The sequence below is a fragment of the Camelina sativa genome, chromosome 11, assembly GCF_030686135.1.
Source record: "Camelina sativa cultivar CO46 ecotype springtype chromosome 11, ASM3068613v1".
Taxonomy (NCBI): Eukaryota; Viridiplantae; Streptophyta; class Magnoliopsida; order Brassicales; family Brassicaceae; genus Camelina; species Camelina sativa.
The window spans coordinates 5,275,560-5,295,709 of NC_141890.1; the positions used below are offsets into that span (position 1 = coordinate 5,275,560).

At 33.3% G+C, this 20,150-nt stretch overlaps 2 protein-coding genes and 1 pseudogene across 8 annotated transcripts; 1 reads left to right on the forward strand and 2 right to left on the reverse strand.

Moving 5' to 3' along the window:
- Positions 1-3,675: 3,675 nt before the first annotated feature.
- On the forward strand, positions 3,676-4,604 carry LOC104727666 (uncharacterized; annotated as a pseudogene).
- A 3,435-nt stretch (positions 4,605-8,039) lies between these two features.
- LOC104721842 (protein HEAT-INDUCED TAS1 TARGET 1) lies at positions 8,040-10,022 on the reverse strand. The gene is made up of 4 exons (XM_010439908.3): positions 9,711-10,022; positions 9,197-9,286; positions 8,629-9,026; positions 8,040-8,521 (listed from the first exon to the last, which is right to left on the reverse strand). Exons 2-4 carry the CDS (start codon positions 9,264-9,266, stop codon positions 8,267-8,269), a joined length of 723 nt encoding a protein of 240 aa, XP_010438210.3. The 5' UTR covers positions 9,267-9,286; positions 9,711-10,022; the 3' UTR covers positions 8,040-8,266.
- A 1,535-nt stretch (positions 10,023-11,557) lies between these two features.
- On the reverse strand, positions 11,558-19,451 carry LOC104721843 (villin-4). 7 transcript variants are annotated; one of them, XM_087474486.1, is made up of 24 exons: positions 19,113-19,449; positions 18,149-18,189; positions 17,297-17,427; positions 17,101-17,200; positions 16,913-16,981; positions 16,575-16,811; positions 16,309-16,486; positions 16,087-16,219; positions 15,837-15,999; positions 15,602-15,749; positions 15,242-15,498; positions 15,041-15,109; positions 14,881-14,949; positions 14,637-14,774; positions 14,375-14,503; positions 14,107-14,254; positions 13,987-13,997; positions 13,725-13,865; positions 13,478-13,606; positions 13,319-13,384; positions 12,879-13,212; positions 12,384-12,622; positions 12,140-12,290; positions 11,558-12,038 (listed from the first exon to the last, which is right to left on the reverse strand). In XM_087474486.1, the coding sequence occupies exons 3-23, from the start codon at positions 17,350-17,352 to the stop codon at positions 12,177-12,179; spliced, it is 2,928 nt and encodes a 975-aa protein (XP_087330612.1). In that variant the 5' UTR covers positions 17,353-17,427; positions 18,149-18,189; positions 19,113-19,449; the 3' UTR covers positions 11,558-12,038; positions 12,140-12,176. The 7 variants fall into 7 exon arrangements, 2 of the variants coding, with proteins under 2 accessions (XP_087330612.1, XP_010438211.1); XR_015572046.1 differs by lacking the exon at positions 13,987-13,997 and having other exon boundaries at positions 19,141-19,451; XR_015572047.1 differs by lacking the exon at positions 13,987-13,997 and having other exon boundaries at positions 19,113-19,451.
- Between the last annotated feature and the right edge of the window lie 699 nt (positions 19,452-20,150).

Sequence of the window (20,150 nt, forward strand, 5' to 3'; positions counted from 1 at the left end):
CGATGCACAATAAAACAAACTTGTAAGAAGGTTATATTAATGGAATAAATCGGGCGTCGCGGTCACGAACATGTTCCTTGATGCTGTAATATTGTCAATAATTGAGTTAATAATGTTTTGTTTTATTGTTTTTTTTAAGTGATAAATTCTCCCATAGATAATACTAAAAAGGATAAACAAACAGGAACAAAGCGATAACGCATGTCACTGTAATGCCAACTGCGGATTATTTTAATCATAAGTAAGCAGTTTTCATTCAAGATTTTATTATAATTGTAAAATAAGTTAGTAGCTATCAGTAGATAAATTTCCGAAAACTAACCATAAATTTGTACGAATTAGACGAAAAATTATTTAATTTGGAGTTTAATTTTTGACACGAGAACTCTTTTGTAGTTTATATAAGACTGTCACATACACATTATGTGAAAATACATGATTGTAGTAATTTTCTATCATCCACACTTTAAATGGTGGTTCGACCATATTATGAATATATCCGGTTTTCACATTTAAAATATCCAGTTTTCACATTAAATATGTTATCAAAGTCTTTAGTATGAAATAGTCTGTGGATATTTTTAGTATTAGAAAAATGTTAGAAAACAGAGTTTGTTAAGAGATCTTACATCAAGGACTAGTGAATGCCAATATACATGATTGTGAGAATTGAAACCAGAACTCTCCTTCCAAAGTGTTTTACGAGTGGAGGAGCTCACCACCATTAGAGTTCCGAACTAAACTGAGAGTTTTTAAGTGTTTAAAAGTGTATATTATTGCTTGAGTGTAAAAAATTTTTCATCCCCAGTACAATGACCCCCCTTATGTATTTATACTAGCTGATTACACACAATCAATGCCTAATTAAATCTCTACGCCAATCTCGCATCCTAATCAATTCGATTAAATGTGGGAATCTTTGACCGAGTCCGAACTCCAAGCTGACTCGTGGGACGCCTCTCCGCGTTCCAGCCTTCTCTTTGGACTTGATGGGCCGATCAATGCTACGTTCTTGGTCCGTTCAGTGTGTCCGGCCTAGACCCCTTACCTATTATCCGAGATGACCAATCGTGGGTACAACAATGATGACAATACGTTAATCATTGCTACATATATATATTTGTGTTCTCGCGTGGGTTGAATATTAAAACTAGCTAGATGATTAGTTTTGTGTTGATTATCCAACTAAATTTAAACTATAAAGGTTCCTATGGTAGATATATAATTATCGTTTAGAGTACGACAAGCTAAAAAGTCTAATATCATTAGGGTTCGTTAAGACGTCCAACTAGAGAGATGTGGCAGTATGCGATGAGTCTGGTGACTCATCTTAATTAGTTTACATACCGAATATTTAAAACTTTGCAGTTCTAGAGAAACCACTAAAAAACCAAGTTTCGGCTAAGTAAAAAAGATTCTGGTCAATCACTAGTTGGCATCTGAATTATTTGATCAAAGTGTTTTAAAGTAATTAATACTCAAAATCATTAGAAGAGTTATTCTATAAAAGTCTTGACGGCTCTAATAAGGCGTCACATGGCATCTAACCATGATTGAAGAAAACGACACCGTTCCATCGTCTTCTCTTCTAAACTGCTTTCCTGCATTGACCGAGACATTCATAAACAAGACAAAACAAAAAAACAAAAGGAGAGGGAGAGTTACATTTCGCATTCACGTATTTCGTGTCCCCAAAAGTTTACGTACCAAAGAATTTAAACTATGTAGTCTATGGAGAAATCAGTAAACATCTGTTTAGGTTAAGTAGGATAATTAAACGCTAGTTGGCACTTGGCATCTCAATTATTTGGTATCTCAATTATTTGATCAACGTTGATCCAGAATGCATAATCCTTTCATAATTCTTCTATTGATTTTGAGAATTCAGTACTTTATAAAACGTTGATCATGATTTGAGAATTCATTACTTTGAAGAGAAAGATTTGAAAAATCAGTGCATAATCCTTTTATCAATTTTTTTTTTAAATCCTAAGATGCAATTGTACAATAGAGTTGGCAGAAGACGATTAACCAAAGGATTATGCACTCTGATTTTTGAATCTTTCTCTTCAATTGATCCAACTTGGATAAACTCATAGAAATGAGAATTCAAAATGGCATGTCCTAAATCTTATTGTATCTCTTCCATTTGTTAAATCATGGTTATTTAGTACTTCATGCACAATAGGACTGACTTTATGAAAGAAAAAGAAAAAAACACAAAGAGATAATAAACAAGTTCAAAGACTTGTTAACTCACAGATCAAAAGTGTCTTAAAACAGTCATAAATATAAATTGGGCTTAGATCAGTTTAATGGATCTTATTGTAGAACTGTTTTTTGGGTTGTTCTTGTGTGACGTGGCCGATTTGGATTGGAATTTTTTTCTTGGCATCTCTCGTTTCATTTTCTTCGATATTGTCGAGTTAGGGTTTGTTGTTGTTCTCTCCCAAACGGCGAAACGGCGATTGCTCCCCCTTTCTTCGATATTGTGACGATCTCATCTCCTTTCTTCGAAACGGCGATCTCATCTCAACGGTGTTTCTTGTTCTGTCTCGCAAGTGATCTCCTTTCTTCGAAACGGCGATCTCCTCGTCTCCTCTGTCTCCGCTGTCTCGCCAAGTTCCTCGTCTCCTCTGTCTCCGCTGTCTTGCCAAGCTCCCCAGCTCCTCTTCAAGAGATCTCCTCGTCTCCTCTATCTCGGCTGGCTCGCAAATCTCATCTCCGGCGAACAAAGATAAAGGTAATCTCATCTCCTTTGTTTCATCGATGTTTCATCGATTTAGGGTATTGAAATCTCTGAATTTGGTTTTGATTTAGTATAATGTAAATAGGGTTTCGTCTCATCTGTCAAAGGTTTTGATTAACCAATATAGGATTTTTATGAGTCAATTTTGAGTGTGGTGTGTTGTAATTGAAATCAACCTTAATCGATTTGTATGAGTGATTGCAAAGCGATTTTGCCCTGTATTTGAAATCAACCTTAATCGATTATGCTTTAGCCTTACAGTGATGAACATTAATCAATTTTTTTGTTTATGAGGCTTGTAGGTGAGGTTAGACATGGGAAATTAAATCGGATATCCATCAACAAACTTGCATTACTCGATAGTAAAAGGTAAATCGGATATCCATCAACAAACTTAGATTTGAGTGGTGTTTGAGTGATTGGTTTGTCTATTGTATAATATATTTGAATGGTTTGTGTTTGAAGAGTGGTGTCTGAGTTTAACGTTTGAATCGCTACTATAATCTAATGGTTTGAATCACTTAAAGGTTGGTTTGAATTGCTACTATAGTCTAAATGGTTTGTGTTTGAGTGGTGTTTGAGTGATTGGTTTAAAGATTGGTTTGTCTATTGTATAATATGTTTGAGTAGTTGCTTGTAAAGTGATTGCGATGGTCTATGTTGCTTGTTTAGTTGTGATAGTGTAGACTATAGTTGTAAACTGAGTTCAATGCTTTAACGAAACCAAACTTTTTGGTTTACATATTTAAAACAGTAAATGACCTTTATTTACTTCTGATTTGACTGAAGTAGGTAATGGTTATTTAGAATTAAAATTCTCTAACAACACCAAACTTTGAATTGAATGATCTTCTTAACTTCTCTATATTAACCAATCTTATTTCTTTCTTCTTACCAATCTCTAAGAACTTTCCAATAATCTCTCTTCCTCACCTTCTTCCGTTTTAAATCTGCTTGCTATGGAATCAAATAATACTCCTAATAGTCAGTCTCAATCCTACTTTAGTCTTCTTAACTTCCCATACAACAGCTTTTCTTCCCCTTTAAACATTGGTTCCTCTCAAATCCCTTCTTTTAGTTCACAAACTAGTTCACAGCCGAGTAAACCTCCTAGTCAACCAGAGGAGACAGCAGAACAACGTAGGGAGAGAAGGATATGGTCCACACAAGATGACTTAAGCCTAATAAGCGGCTGGTTAAACACATTGAAGGATGCAATAGTTGGGAATGACCAACCGTTTGGGTCTTTTTGGAAGCGCATTGGTGACTATTATGCAACAAGTGATCATGTACTTGGTGGTGGTGAACCAAGGCTCCCTGACCATTGTAGACAAAGATGGCAAAAATCAGCAGGGAAGTGAGTAGGTTCTGTGGAGCTTATGCAGAGGCAAAGAGTGAGAAAGCTAGTGGCATGAATGATTTGGATATTCTGCAGAATGCTCACCAACTCTACACTAAGCTGTATAAGAGGAAGTTTGGTTTGGAGTATGCTTGGAATGTGCTTCGCTATGAACAGAAATGGATTAATTTGGAGCCTATGAACCCCACTCCAAAGACAACCAGCTCTAACAAAAGAAAAGCCGATGATGCTGCACCATCTTCAGGGTCTGTTGTGGGTGAGCACGAGAGCAGGCTTGCTGGTATAAAGGCAATGAAAAAATCAAGGAACAAAGGTAAAGAGAAGGCTGCACCATCGGCAGAGTTTAGTCACGTGTGGGAGATCAAAAAGAAGGATTTAGAGGGCATGAAAGAACTTCAAAAGATGTCCATTCTTGACACTCTCATTACCAAGAAAGAAACGCTAGATGAAGATGAAAAATCTCTAAAGAAGAAGCTAATGGCTGAACTGTTTTAGCTTAGATGTTTGTTTTAACTCTAGTTTATGTTTGTTTTAACCCTAGTTTATGTTTGTTTTAACCCTAGTTTATGTTTGTTTTAAGTATGTTTGTCTTATGTTTGTTTTAAGTATGTTTTGTCTTTTGTTTTAACTCTAGTTTATGTTCATAATGAATCGGTTTATGTTTATGTTTTACATGTGTTTTTAATGAATCGGCTTATGTTTAATAAATCCATGTGTTTTCGGTTTCACATGTGTTTCATATTTATCTATTGGGACCAAGTGATCCAGCTCAAGGACCAAGTGATCCAGACCAAGTAATCCAACTCAAGGACCAAGTGATCTAGCTAAAGTAATTTGCTTTGGATTGTAGTTTTAAAGATTAAGTCACATGTATTTGGAATTTGGTGTTTGGAATGTAGTTTTAAAGACTAAGTCACATGTATTTGTTTTCTTTGCTTGGACAGAGTCACAAGATTTTTTTTGAGTTTGTCCGATTGTTCACATGTCCAATTGTTCACATGTGTGATTGTTCACATGTCCGATTGTTCACATGCAAAACATACACTCTTGTCCGAAATGACCAAAGTTCTATATATATGAGAAGATCACAAGATCAAATCAAGCAAATCTAACATACCAACTCAAAATCAAACCATTTTCTTTCTTTCACCAAGAACATTTTCTTTCTCAACCCTTTTATGGCATCTTCTTCCAACAATTTTCACTACCATTATGATCCCAATAATGATAGGTTAAACCAATTATTTCAAGAGCAATTTAGTAACCAATTTGAAGTTGTTGAAGAGGAAATTCCGGCAGAAAGGAAATCACGTACATATATCGATAGAAAACGCGAAGAAGGGCATGAACGTTTGTGGAACGATTATTTTTCTGATAATCCGACTTACAATGCTGACCAATTCCGCCGACGGTTTCGAATGAACAAGCCGTTGTTCTTGCGTATTGTGAATCGTCTCAGTGAAGAAGTTCCATATTTTAAGCCAAAAAGGGATGCAACCTTCTGGAATGGTCAATCACCGCTACAACAATTCGACTATTAGCATATGGGACTGGGTCGGACTCGGTTGACGAATATATACGTCTTGCTGAATGTACTGCTCGTAAATGTTTGGAACATTTCGTCGTCAGAATAGTTGACTTGTTTGGCACTGAATACCTACGCCAACCAACACCAGAGGATCTTGAAAGGCTACTCTTTTATGGAGAACAGAGGGGTTTTCCCGGGATGGTTGGAAGCATCGACTGTATGCACTGGAAGTGGAAAAATTTCCCAACCGCTTGGAAAGGAATGTATTCAAGAGGCACCGGTAAGCCAACAATTGTTTTGGAGGCGGTAGCTTCACAAGATCTCTGAATATGGCACACATTTTTTGGAGCTCCAGGTACTTGTAACGATTTAAATGTTCTTGATCAATCACCAATATTTAATGTCATTATTTACGGTCGAGCTCCCGAAAATACGTACTATGTCAACGGAAATGAGTATAATTTGGCTTACTATCTAACAGATGGTATTTAACCCGAATGGGCAACATTTGTTAAATCCATCCCACAACCACAGCACCCAAAACATCGATTGTTTGCAGAACGTCAAGAAGGTGCACGAAAAGATGTTGAACATGCATTTGGAGTCCTGCAATCTAGATTCGCCATGATTAAAAATCCATCTCTTTTATGGTCAAAGGGTAAAATTGCATATATTATGAGAGCATGTCTCATACTCAATAATATGATTGTCGAAGATGAACGAGATTCATACACACTCTATGACGAACAAGAATTCCAACAAGAAGATGGAACTGGAACTACTCTGGATCTTACGTTTTCAGTAAATATGCCTTCAAATCTTGAGGGTTTAGGTGATGGCCATACAAAAATTCGTGATAGACAAGCACATCACAAATTAAAGGAGGATTTGATTGAGAATACAGTAAAACCTCTATAAATTAATACTCTATAAATTAATAAACACTATAAATTAATAAATTTTGCTGGTCCCAAGTCGGGCCAGTGTAAAAATTAACAATATTCGATAAGATAATAAGATAATAATTTTTCGAAATCTTCTTATAAAATATGGTCTCAATAATATCATAAATTAATAATTATGTAAATTTATATATATATATACTGATATAATAGTGTATGTTTCTCCTAAAGCTCAATTCTATAGAACAATTGTAATGTTGTATTTTCAACCTATAATGATATCTCTAAAATATTTTATAACATGTCATACAAATAATTAAATTTAAAGTTTTAATTTTTAGATATACATCATTTACAATTTGATAATTTGACAGATTATTAAAATAGGAGAATTGATATTATTATTCATAGATTTGAATTTATGTGTCTCATGTGTATAAGTCAATTTGTCTATAATATTTGTAATTTATTGTAAATAGTGCTTTCTAAATATTACAAGTTCAATTCCTAAACCATAAAATTTATAATATCCGAAAGTTTAATCTTATTTTGCTATAGTTGTTCCAATTCATAATTTTTAAAAAAATAAACAATTAAAAATATATCTATAAATTAATAATTATTAATTTACACTATAAAATAATAATTATTAATTTATAGATAAATTAATATCACTATAAATTAATAAAATGTCTTAGTCCCAATATTATTAATTTATAGAGGTTTTACTGTATATGAAATAAATTTGGACATTAATCTATGTATTAATTAAATAAAATGTTTGTTTTGTTTAATTAATTAAGTAATATGTTTGTTTGTTTTTTTTTAAAATTTTATTTACAATGTTTTATTGTTTTGAATTTTAGTAAAAGTTTTATAAGTTTGAAATTTAAATGTTTTTTTATAAGTTTTTATAATTGTAATATGTTTAAGAATATTATATTATTAAATCTTATGATTTTAAACATGTTTTTCTAATAACTAACTTTTTAACAAAAAATTTTAGCTACTAATCTTACATTATTTTCTTAATATATTTAATCTAAGAACACCAAAAAAAGTTATCCCTTTAAAATGCCCTAGGGCGTCGTCACATCACATGGCATCTAACTATGATTGAAGAAAACGACAACGTTTCATTGTTTTCTCTTCCTGCTTTCCTGCATTGACCGAGTTCAAATTCGATGGCACGTAAACTTTTTGGGACACGAAATACGTAAATGCAAAATTTAACACACTCTCTCTCTCTCTTTGTGTTTTTTTTGTTGTTGCCTTTTTGATAAAAGGATTATGCACTCTGATTTTCGAATCTTTCTCTTCAAGTGGTCCAACTTGGATATATAGCTCACAGAAACGATAAACTGAATTCAAAATGGAATGTCCTAAATCCTATTGTATCTCTTCCATTTGTTAAATCAAGGTTACCTGTTACTCGATGCACAATAGGACTAACTTTATGAAAAAAGCACAAAAAAACGCGCACACACACACACAAAGAGATGATAAAGAAGTTCAAAGACTTGTTAACTTACAGATCAAAGCGTCTTAAAACAGTCATAATTTCAGACCAAACAAGTTCCACAACTAGGATATGGTTTTCCAAGATACTTTGACTTCTTAACTTACATAAAATAGTCTCATAACACATTCTTAATTAAGGTCCACAAACAAGTTCCACAGCTAGCATATAGTGCTCTAGACACACTTACCAAGATCTAAGCTCTCGTTTAGTTGATATATAAGAACGGGACACAGAAGTCAACAAGCAGTTTTGTTGGCCCTATCACCTGAATGGTGTCACCAATACATTGTGGAAACGTAAGCATTTCGCTGTAAGACACTTTGATAAGTGCAGTCTTCTTCTTGTACCATATCTTCACAGTTGCAACAATCTCTTCCTCGACCATCCCCACTGCAACTATAATCACATCTCTAAGCCCAACATACCGTGATTCATAACCAGGTGGGGCTTGGAAATTTTCCTACCACATACAAAAAAAAGAAAAAGAAAAAGATTGAACAATATTAAAACAAAAACATTAACATTCATCTCTGAAATTTTTGAAATTCAACTAAACAACACACTTACATTGACATAAGAATCAATCTCCGGACTCCACATATGCAGTTTTCCTCCCACAGGTTGACCATGCAACAACAGAAGATTAACTAGTCCAACTAAATCATTAGCTTCAGCAACTTTTCCTTTCAAGGAAACGCGAGGTATGTGAGAAGCAGATGATGGTGGAGGCGGAACCAAACACCCCAAAGGTGGCCAAAGACCTTCTTTGGGAATCCCTTCTTTCAAAGCAAAAGCAAGGGCATCTTTCACAGTGAGCACAGAGCGTTGCCCGTCTTCCTTCTTGGGACAAGCGTTATCCACCAAGAACTGAGCTGAGTAGCGAGTTAACTCAGTGTCGAGGTTAACTTTAAGCCGTGCACAGCTTATCAGTTCCGCTGCTACCAAAGCCGCAGATTGAGACGCATCTGCAAGACAAATGAAAATGAATCCAATGCTTCTTGTTGTAGTCAATTCAATTTCCTCTTTCAAAGGATGAGATTCAACGAAGAGTATCCAGATAAAAACCAGATCACATCATGATGCAAAAGAAAGAAAGTAAAATATCTCTCAAAGATTCAAGATTTTGATAAGTTACCGTAATCTTCTTGCGCCTTCATTGCTCGTTCGCAATCAGGGTGACAGGGGTTGGAGGAGGCCGTGGCCATCTTGAATTACTTAGGGATCCCTACACACATAATATGAAATTTGCATACAAAAGATCTCAGAAGCGAACCCAAACTGGTAAAATCAAGCAGACAAAGACGTTCACAAAACCAAAAAATCAGAGCAAAAAACGAAACCAAGACTTAACAATTAGCAAAACATTTGAAGATCAACATAACCATTTCTTCTACAGTTGCAGAGAAAGATTCGTCGAAAAGAGAAAGTTTTCGAGTGGAACCAAACTAACGTTTGTCTTTGACACATAATAAATCTAACCCTAACAGAAGGATTCAACCATCATTCATCCAAGAAAAAGAAGGGAAAAACCCTAAAACGTAACTACAAAAAGTTCACACTGAGAAGGCCAAATCACAAGCAAAACCTAGAAACAAACCACAAAACAAGCTAAACTGAGAAACAACATCGAGAGAGAGTGAGACAGTTACCGGAGGAGGAGACTCAGAGAGAGAGAGGGAGAGACAACAAACGGAGGAATCAGAAACAGTGGTGTTGTCACAGTCGCAGTCGCAGTCGCCCTAAGCAGATTAGAGAAAGTTCCCAAATGTCACGCGAAACCCTACTTCCCCTCTTTGTTTCACAGATGAATCACGAAACGATGTCGGGTTGAGACTTCTACTCTTATTCCTCAAAGACCACCATTGTTTTAAAATGACACTGTTTTTTAAGAAAATCCTAATATATTAATCGGTAAGTACAAATATAAAACTAACTTTATAAAATATAAAAAATTATCTGTCATTGGTTTTAACTTTTAAGACAAATATTTAACTTTTAAATAAGAGTAAAATTTTAATTTTAATATTACTAATAAAATTTTTTAAATAATTATTAATTTCAAAAAAAGTTTCTCTCTCTAATTAATTATAGATAAAAATTACTAATTAATTAAAAAAATGATAAACCAATCAGAGTATTAAAAAGTAAGATTTTATATCTATCTATCGAAATTATTATTTTAATAACTATATTTGGAAGATTTTGTTTAGATTTTAAATTATGATTCCTATCATCTTTCTTTTATTTTATTTACAAATTGTTTTGAACTATCATATAATACATCTGATAAATAAATTTGTAGATTTTTTTCTGAATATGTTGTGATTTGAATTTTTAAAAACGAAAATATATTACTCAATTTATGGAAAAAATGTGTCTTTTAATTATCATCATCGGCCGGTTGGTAAATTTAATATTATGTAGTTGATGAATTAATAAATTTTATTTGCTCACAATTAGAATAAAATAATTACTACTTTAAATATTTCACAAAATAATGATGTAAATACAACAAACAATATAAATTGATAATATACATCAAACAAATTAAAATACTATAATATTTTAAAATAATAATTATTTAAAATGATATATGTAGATTTACCAAATAATTGCAATATTAAAAGTAAATATTGTCTGAAACAAATATATGTAGATTTACCAAATAATTGCATTAAAAGTAAATATTTTCTGAAACAAAATAATAGTATTTTAAAATAAATATAATAATAATTTCATTATTATATTATAATATTTGGAAAAAATGTTAATCCGTATAATACATATGATAAATAAATATGTAGATTTTTTCTGAATATGTTGTGATTTGACTTTTTAAAAACGAAGATATATTATTCAATATATGAAGAAAAAATGTCTCTTTTAATTATCATCATCGGCCGGTTGGTAAATCAAAATTTATGTAGTTAATAAATTAATAAATTTTATTTGCTCACAATTAGAATAAAATAATTACTACTTTAAATATTTTACAAAATAATGATGTAAATACAACAAACAATATAAATTGATAATATACATCAAACAAATTAAAATACTATAATATTTTAAAATAATAATTATTTAAAATGATATATGTAGATTTACTAAATAATTGCAATATTAAAAGTAAATATTATCTGAAATAAATATATGTAGATTTACCAAATAATTGCAATATTAAAAGTAAATATTGTCTGAAACAAAATAATATTTTAAAATAAATATAATAATAATGAAATTATTATATTATAATATTTAGAAAAAATGTTGATCTATGCTTTATAGAAGAGATATATATCCTAGTAAAAATAGATGTATCATATATAATAATGAAAGTAAAAAAAACAAAAAAAGGCAACTTTGTAATCAATTGTAAACGTACTTATTAAAGTGGTAATACGTTCTTTCTTTTTAGGTTAACCACATAATATGATCTGAAGTTAAAAAAAGAGGTATGTATAACAGAACACAGTTTCGTTTGAACACTTTGCTGTACACCAAACACTCAATTCTCAACTTCTGCAAAAAGAAATTACAGAGTCTATTTGTTCTTAGAAGGAAACTCACTAAATAAAATATTTCTTTTTGAAACCAAATTTCCTCAATTTGATAGCAAAATAACCCCAAGAATAAATAAAATCAAAGAAGACTCAAGGTCAAAAAACCTGTGACCTGAAGAATAAACAATCCCAAAATATGAAGAAGAGAAGAAAAAAAAATCTAATCTCAGCCATCATCAAACTAAAAAGAAAAAATGGAGACTGAAGTAAAGAGAAACAAGCAAACAGATGATGAAAACAAATCAGAAAGATTTGAAGGAGAAGAAGAAAGAAAGAGAATTAGATGGAAAAGAAAAACTGCTCTGGGTTGTTTTTTTTAAACAAGCCATGAAAAGTAATGTATTAAGCTTCTTATGGGGAGCAGAAGCAGCTTAAAATGCACTGACACTGTCCCTTGAATCTTTCTCCTTGTAGCTGAAACCAAAAGAAAAACCAAAACAACAACCTCACCATATATTGTTTGTCGAAGAAAAAGACGTATGTTATATTGTTTGGTTTGGGACTGTCTGAGTTACCGGATTTTATGATGGAGAGAAGAAGGAAGATTATTTCTCAGAATAGCTGAACAGCCATTTTGAATTTGTTCTGTTTCCATTTAGGCAGCTTGTAGAAAGCTTCTTTTGTCATCCCGAATTTCTCCTTGAACTCCTCTGATGAAAGGTAAGCCTATAACAGAGAGACCAAGAACTGTAAAGACCTTCCTTCTTTCATTGAAAAATACTCACTTACAAATGAAATTTGTTGTTGGTTTGAACTTACCTCTCTCCTTGTTACATCAATGTCTGAGACAGGGTCAGTGGAAGTTGTCTTGAGACGTTCATAAGGGTGAGATGGTAAATCTTCCTCGTCTTCGACTCCTTCTTTAGCATCCTCTTGAATTGTCAGAGATTCTATCCGGCTGCTCATTGATTTCTCTTCATCCTTGTCATTTACCTTTTTCTCTTCCTGTTCTTTTGAGTTCGATTCTGGCGCTGGAGACTCAGCTGTCTTCGGGCTCGCTTCATGTCCAATTAAAAGAAAAAATCTCAATACTCAAAAGTAAAACAAGAGAAGTGAATCTCTCTAAACCAAGATGCAAAAAAGATAGAAACTTGCGGAGAGATCATCACTCTGCAAATATGTGAATTCAACAACAAAGAGGATAAAGATTGAAACTCTTAGATGAACGCTCTGCGAAAATGTATATACCTAAACAAAGATGATATATTCACACTTTCAGATTATTTATTCAGCAAAAATGTTTGTAAAGTACACCTTTGAGTGGTTTTGGAATGGAAGGTTCTTGAGGAGGTGTTTTTTCGAAAAGTGCACTACGAGAAGCAATGGCTGAAGACTTGGGAGCGGAAGCAAACTTTGAGGACTCAGGCGTAACAGATCTCGGGTAGAGTTTCCTAACTACTGGGGGAGGAGTTGAGAGGTTTCTTGCATTTTGGCTCTCAAACGTTGCTGCAAGTGCATTGAACGCTGGAGATCTGCCCCTCACGCGAACCCTGTCTGGACTAAAGGACATGCTTCTTGACCGCTGCTGCGACTTGTCAGGAACGCTGGCACGGCCACCATATGAAGCTGGGGTTCTTCGTTTCGGTTTCTAATTAACAAAGGCACAACATAGAGAAGAATATGAGCAAACAAAATTTAAAAAGCATACTCGGAGGAAACATCAATCAAAAGGAAAAAGCGAGAAGAGTCTTTACATCTGCAACTGGAGTTCCACCATTTTTGACAATTTTGAGTTTTCTTTGGAATGAGTTTCCATGCATCTGTAAACAAAAAAAAAAGTGCTTAACCCTTTGTCAAGGATTCCTTCCGTGCTTATTTCTCGGGAAAATCGATTGAAGTTGATAGGTACTTACGGCAGATTTTGAGGAATCCCAAGAAGTGAAAAACCGGGTGAAAAATGACGGCTCACCACCTTCCATGATCACATATACAGGGGCTTCAGGGGATAACTTTTCCAGGAGAGAATCTTTCTCGATAAATTTCTAAAGAAACAAACAGTATTAGTGAGAAACTTGCCTAAACATTTCAGGATCTTTTGAGACTAATTCTCACTACCGTTAAGGCAGGATTTTGTTTGCAATGTATCTAAAAATATCTGACCTCTCCAATAGTTAAAGCTAGCAACTTGTTCTTTGGGGCTACTTCATGGCCAACCCAGACAAAGATTTCTGAGTGACAGTCTATGATAAATATATCCTCAGTCATCAAGTCATCCTGCGTGAAGTTATATATCTCTGTCACCTGCCAAAAGATCACCCCCAAAAAAACACCACTTGGGATTGAGCCACATTACAAAGGGTTGTCCAAGTATGATTGGCAAAAATATTTGGTGACAAAAAAGAGATTTTTAAAGTATACGCACCTTCAGAATTTCTGGAACAATTTGTATTTCAGCAATGAACAAAAAAAAACAGAGTCATTGTGTGCATGTATCATTTTAGGCTTAAAAATTATGGGAGAAAAAAAATATGATCATTTGTACCTTTTGTGAATGTACATGAGAATAAGTGAGGGTCATGCTCGGGTTCCTTTGTGAGCTTTTGGCTCGAATATTCAGCTTTGCCTCCTAATAACTCCCAGAACTGTTCTGATTCTGAACCTTCCCTTTGTGCTCTAGTCTGTAGATTTGGCTGAACAAAAAAAAGATAATAGATGCTGCTTAGGCTACAATTGAAACATAATTACGAGTCTTATAATTGATCTTTACTAATTATGATTGACTTATCCTTATAGATTAAAACTTATCTTACCTTAATCAGATCAAGCTGCCTTTCGACGAGTTCTTGGTCAGTTGAGGTTGATAAATTTCCAGCCCAAGTAAAGACTGAAGAATCATTATGTAGTATATAACAATACGAGGAGTTCAGCGATGAAGCAACCTGTTGATGTAAATAGACTATATTAGAATCCATGAAGATTTATGTCTTAAATTATCAGTGACCTCGATATGTTTCTCACTTCTCAATGATTCTACAGTAATCAACATTGAAGAATGGGAATATTGACATATACCGGGTCAACTTGTATGGCTTGCATATTATCTGGACCAGACCCTTGAATGCGGAATAGAGCAAGACCATTCTCATTGTATGTATCATCATCAACTTCTTTCTCGGCTATGTGTTTCTTGTATCCACTGCTAATACCACCCTGTGAAAATCAACAGATCGGTATCAGATGCTGATTTTGTATATATTCATAAAAGAGAGCATGGATGATAAAACAAAACCACATGACAAAATTAATTTCGCCAAACCTTAAAAACGATAAAGCTTTGCATAATCACAAAGAATTGAACAGGCTCCTTTCCTTCATAGATGCGAGCCTAAGACAAGAGAGTGAAAATGTTCAGAAAAAAGGAAGGAAAATAAAATCCAATGGTATAGACTTTCAGAATGGGTGCAGAAGAAGATTACTTGGGCTGGGACAAATTTCATTGACTCAACCATTTTGCTTGCCATAGAGACTGCAGAACCTCTTTCTTCCTATACATGATCACAGACTGAAAAATTAAACATACTTGCAACTTGCAAGTTCTTGCTTCAGCATATACATCGACAGAAAATATATGTGACACAATCATGTAAGAATTTGTTTCTGTTATTTGGAGAGCTCACCTCCACACTTTGTTTCCCGAACCACGTTCCTATAAGAACTTCTTCTTTTTCTTCTCCGGGATAAGAATACTGGAAAACATAGCAATCTCCACTGTAGAATTTTGAATGATCAGCAGCTTGAAGGAGAGTCTTTTCCTGTCCATTCACACGCCAAACCTGCAGATTTCCCGTGCAATCGATGAAAACTTGAGGCTCTTCTTTAGGCGGAGCAGCTTTCATCAGGCCTCTCACGTTTACTCCTTGTCGTTGCAAAAGAGCTGCTCAACAAATGACAAAAGAGAAAAACCGATAACAGTTCAACTACGTGTAAGTATTCAACAATCAAAACCATTTTCCAATTTTGAGTTCAGGATTACGGACCAGCAACTCTGCCTCTACCATCCTCTGACACAGTTGTATTAGTTTCTTTAGTCCAAGATTCAAACTTTGATCGAAATGAAACGGTTTCAAATCCTTCTATTATGCGGATCATTTGCGATTTGGGTCGTTCAGATGAACGGATCATTTCCTGTATGGCTCTACTAACATCAGTAAACAAAATCGCATACAACAAAATATATTATGTCTTTCTTTCGATTTGATAAAGAATACTTACTTCTGTTGCTCCACTCGCAATTTTTCTATCATCAAGAGAAGTGGTTCTTCCCATCCAAACAAAGACTTCAATTCCACAATCAAGAATGTAACACTTGTTTGTATCCAGCATCTCCCTCTTCAACGAATCTCCCTCAACAGGATTTGCCTGACCCTTCTCGACACTACAATTTCAGTAAACAGAATTGTGTTCATCCGAAGCATTCTAGGCTCTAAATATATGTATATGTAAAATGACAAGAAGAAGTTACCAAAATAATTTGGTGGTATCGGAATTATAAGTTTTGTCTTCATCATTAGCTGTTTTCCTAGGTAGCGGAGCAAACCCACCAAAGAAACCCCAAAATTCTCCACTATCAGCATCAGCCATAAGTTTCCCATCCTCTGCAAATGAAACGTATGCAATTAGAGACCAAAAAAAAAAAGAGATAATAGAGATACTAATCCATAATCAAACTGCTTGGCTCACTAACCAACTGTAGCAACTTCACATGTCCCATCATGGTAAGTATCTTTGATGTACTGAACCACTTCCAATGCTTTTGCTCTCTCTTGGATACTTGAATTGGATCCATTGAATTGGAAAATCTTGGACTTTGTGTCAAGAATGTATATATCGTCATGGTTTAAAGAACTCCGAGCAAAAGGAACCTGTAATCACTTTAAACCATTAGTGTATGACTACAAAGTGAGATCAAAGTTAACAAATAAAGGAACCAAAAAGTGAAATGTGACTTGCCTCTTTGACATGGACAACATGTTTTCCTCTGCAGACGAACAAGCGAGTAGTATGTTCTTCAGCTTCCACATGTTTGAATCCTGATGCTACTCCACCTTCTTGAGGAATGATACATGGCTTAAAATAAGACAAGAATTTCTCTGTTTCGTGGCCTTGAACTTCCCGATACTGAACTGCACGACCTCCAAGAGCAGCATCTAATTCAACTGTCTTAACTGCAGCAGTCCCGGCTTCATCCTAGTTTTTTTTATAGAAAATTGTTATCTTCTCTAAAAAATTTCTAACATTCTACAAAAGTAAGAAAGAAACGATAAAGGAACTATTAACAGGGGGCTTACCTGAGAGGTATCTTTACCAAGCCAGTAATGGATATCATGGCGCAATGCACCAGTTTTTAACGCCGTTGTCTGGTCACAAAAGACCAATCACAAGAAATGAATCAACTTAACAAGACTGATGATTAAAAAACCAACGTAAAATGGCTATAAGGAAACAAAAAGAGAAGCCGTTACTAGGCTATATTTACCTTCAATATAATGTAAGAATCTCCGGTGAAAAACTTCCCAATAGAAGATTTAGGAATGAGGGTTGGGCGGAAATTCTCGATACGCCATACTTCAATACCACTATGTTATTGTCAAGGAGAAACAGAAAAAGTATAGAAAGGTGAAACATAGCATCTTTACTCTTAAGAGATAATGGACATTATAATTGAAGGATACGCTTTCTGTCCAGCTCCTTGGAAAGCAGGATCTAAATCTCTCATAGAAACAGACATACTTTAGCAGTCTTTAACAACTTTCTCCAACTTACGAACGCCGCAGCAATGATAGAGAAGAAGACTAATAAAAACCTATGAGACAAGAGCAATGCAAACCAATTCTATCAAAAAAAGAAGACATGTAATCGCAGACAAGGCAAATACAAGGAATGGAAAAAAGAGAGTTGTTGTAACACAATGCATAGTTCAGATTGGATCCAGCTGATAGATAGACCAGACCAGAAACCAATTAGAAAGAATAAAAAAAGAAAATCAAAAAATTTCTCATGTAAACGTACAAGTCACAGAATCCACAAAGAGTCAACATCATTCATCTCAAGTCAATCACTGTCAAAATGGGCATTAGGGGTCTAGGTAAAACACTGAAATTGATGTTACATTGGAAGTAGGGTTTATGTAAAAGTTCCAACTCCCCAGGACCAACACGGATTAAAAATAGATGAAACCAAAGCAAAACTCAGAGATACGAGAAAAGAAAAAAAAGGAAGAACATTTCCCATTGAACATCATCATTATACAAACATACTCACCGAACCCAACATTTCAAATAAACAAACATCACAAAAACCCAAAGATAAAATAAAGCTCAAGGATTGATGCTCTCTCTCACACAAATCTATCTCACTAATTAAAAACTAAACCTTTTTTTGCCTTAACTAATCAATAACTTATCTACATGGAAATTTCAGAAACCAATCAGATCAATGGAACTCTTCTTCCAATCAAAGATAAATCCATCATACAAAAAAAAACCCAGAAACTGAAATAATCAAATACGTTTTCAGTAATATACCTTACACAAATCTACTATTCAGCTCCAAGCCCAGATCCAATCTGATTACCAAAAAAAAATCAACAAAAAATAAAAACACAAACTTTGTAGTCAAAAAAATGTCTTCTCCTCAGGGAGATGAACAACAACAGCAGAGACGCAGAGGAAAAAAGAAAAGTGAAAGAAAGAGAAAGAGAGAGAATTGAATTGAAAGCTTTATTTAGAGAGAGAAACTGATACTAAACAAAATTGAAGTCTTTTAGACAGAGAGAGAGAGAGAGAGAGAGAGAGAGAGAGAGAGAGAGAGGTTGGAGGGAATGATGAGAAGCCAGGCGTGCTTATCACTAACCCAAACACCCAGAGAGAGGAGAAAGAGAACACATCAACTGTAAAAAATTTCTTTCTCATTATACAAAATTCAACTCTACGACTAGAAAAAAAAAAAAAAAAAATCAGACCTTTAATTTGGATGATATAATAAAAATCGAAAGTTTTTTTTACGGTTTCTTTCTTCTTTGTTTGGTGATTTTTTTAATGTCGTTACCACTTCTGAACCATATTAAAAACAGTGTTGTAATGAATAGAAGAGATTTGGCGCAAACATAACCCAAATAATAGTAAAATTTAGTTTTGATACCGATCCACTAATTAATGTTTTTGACTACATATAACCTCAGGTTAATAACAACAAATCCCAGTAAAATTCAGTCTCTTCCTCTTTTTTTTTTTAATCAAAACAATTAATCTCTTTTAGATATGTAATTAAAACTCACAACGAATATATGGTCACATCTCTTTATTTTTTTTTACAGCTAAGCAAATTTGTTATTTTCCATAACGTTATAACTTTTTTTTTTCTTATGCGCCTGATGCCGTTACTAATTCCGATTAAGGTTAAGGTTTATGAACGTAATTATTAGTTTATAGTATTAAAAAAAAAAAAAAAAAAAAAAAAGAAGAAGAACAAACAAAAGGTACTATTTACCTTTAACTTTAAGGCTGTTTTGTCATACCTTTATTTTCTCTCTCTATTTTTTCCGGTCTTCTTCGTTTAACAAATAATACTAGTTTCAAGCTTTTTGATGATTGATTACAAATGAAATGGGTTTGTTATATGAGTTTAGAGAAAGAAAATAAAGTCTTAGGTTGATTAAATAGCTTTCTTTAGGTGATTAATTTAGACCAATCTTAGTTGGCAGCAAAAAGTTGACTACTTTCTGATCATTTTATTAAATTGAACAATCTTTGATAAGTAGTTTATTATTTTTTGCTTAGGGGTGTCTTACATGAGTTGTACTTAATATTTTTTTCTATCTTAAAATATATTCCCTTGATTAACAATATATATATATATATATATTTCCTTTGTTTCATAAGGATTCATTTTTTTAATTCTCATAAATATTAAAAACATTTAATAATTAACTTCTTTGAATCCATTTTATTTTGCAAGTATTTATGTGAATTAAATTTTGTTTGATTTAGTTTAATTGTCTTGCCAACACTAATTCATTTATATTTTATTTGACATCTATTTTAATTAATATGGAGTAGATAAAAATATATATTATTAAACAATGAAACCTATTTTCTTAAAACGAAAAAAATCAATTTTTCACAAAACAAAGCGTGTAATTAAAAATAATATAAAGAAAACAGTTTGGTATGATTCATGTTTTTTGCGAGTCTAAGTTCTCTAATGTTGAACTATAATTTTATTCATATTCTCGGATGCTTTTTTTTCATATTCTGGAATGTTATTCATCCCATTAAAATCTAAACAATTTGTTATTATCTCTAATAATAATATCACTCTCTTACTTATATATTGACCAAAAAAAAACTTTTTTCTTGTAACTATCACTACATTGCTAAACCACACATATACAATATGTGTAGGTTTGCAGCCTATTATGAGAATTTTAAATCAAATTCATCAAGGATTAAAGAAAAAACAAGATTTATGATTTTATTTTTCTAATAGAGTATCTCTAATGGTCCTTTATTTTTTCTTTTATAATAG

Excerpts from the sequence above, each read along its gene's own strand:
- LOC104721843 (XM_087474486.1), bottom strand. The coding sequence starts at position 17,352 with ATGTCTGTTTCTATGAGAGATTTAGATCCTGCTTTCCAAGGAGCTGGA. Across the intron at positions 16,000-16,086 it reads GATACCACCAAATTATTTTG|TGTCGAGAAGGGTCAGGCAA; the intron begins GTAACTTCTTCT and ends CTGAAATTGTAG. Across the intron at positions 14,775-14,880 it reads AAAGCTTTATCGTTTTTAAG|GGTGGTATTAGCAGTGGATA; the intron begins GTTTGGCGAAAT and ends TGATTTTCACAG.
- LOC104721842 (XM_010439908.3), bottom strand. The coding sequence starts at position 9,266 with ATGGCCACGGCCTCCTCCAACCCCTGTCACCCTGATTGCGAACGAGCA. Across the intron at positions 9,027-9,196 it reads GAAGGCGCAAGAAGATTACG|ATGCGTCTCAATCTGCGGCT; the intron begins GTAACTTATCAA and ends TTTGTCTTGCAG. Across the intron at positions 8,522-8,628 it reads AGATTGATTCTTATGTCAAT|GAAAATTTCCAAGCCCCACC; the intron begins GTAAGTGTGTTG and ends TGTATGTGGTAG.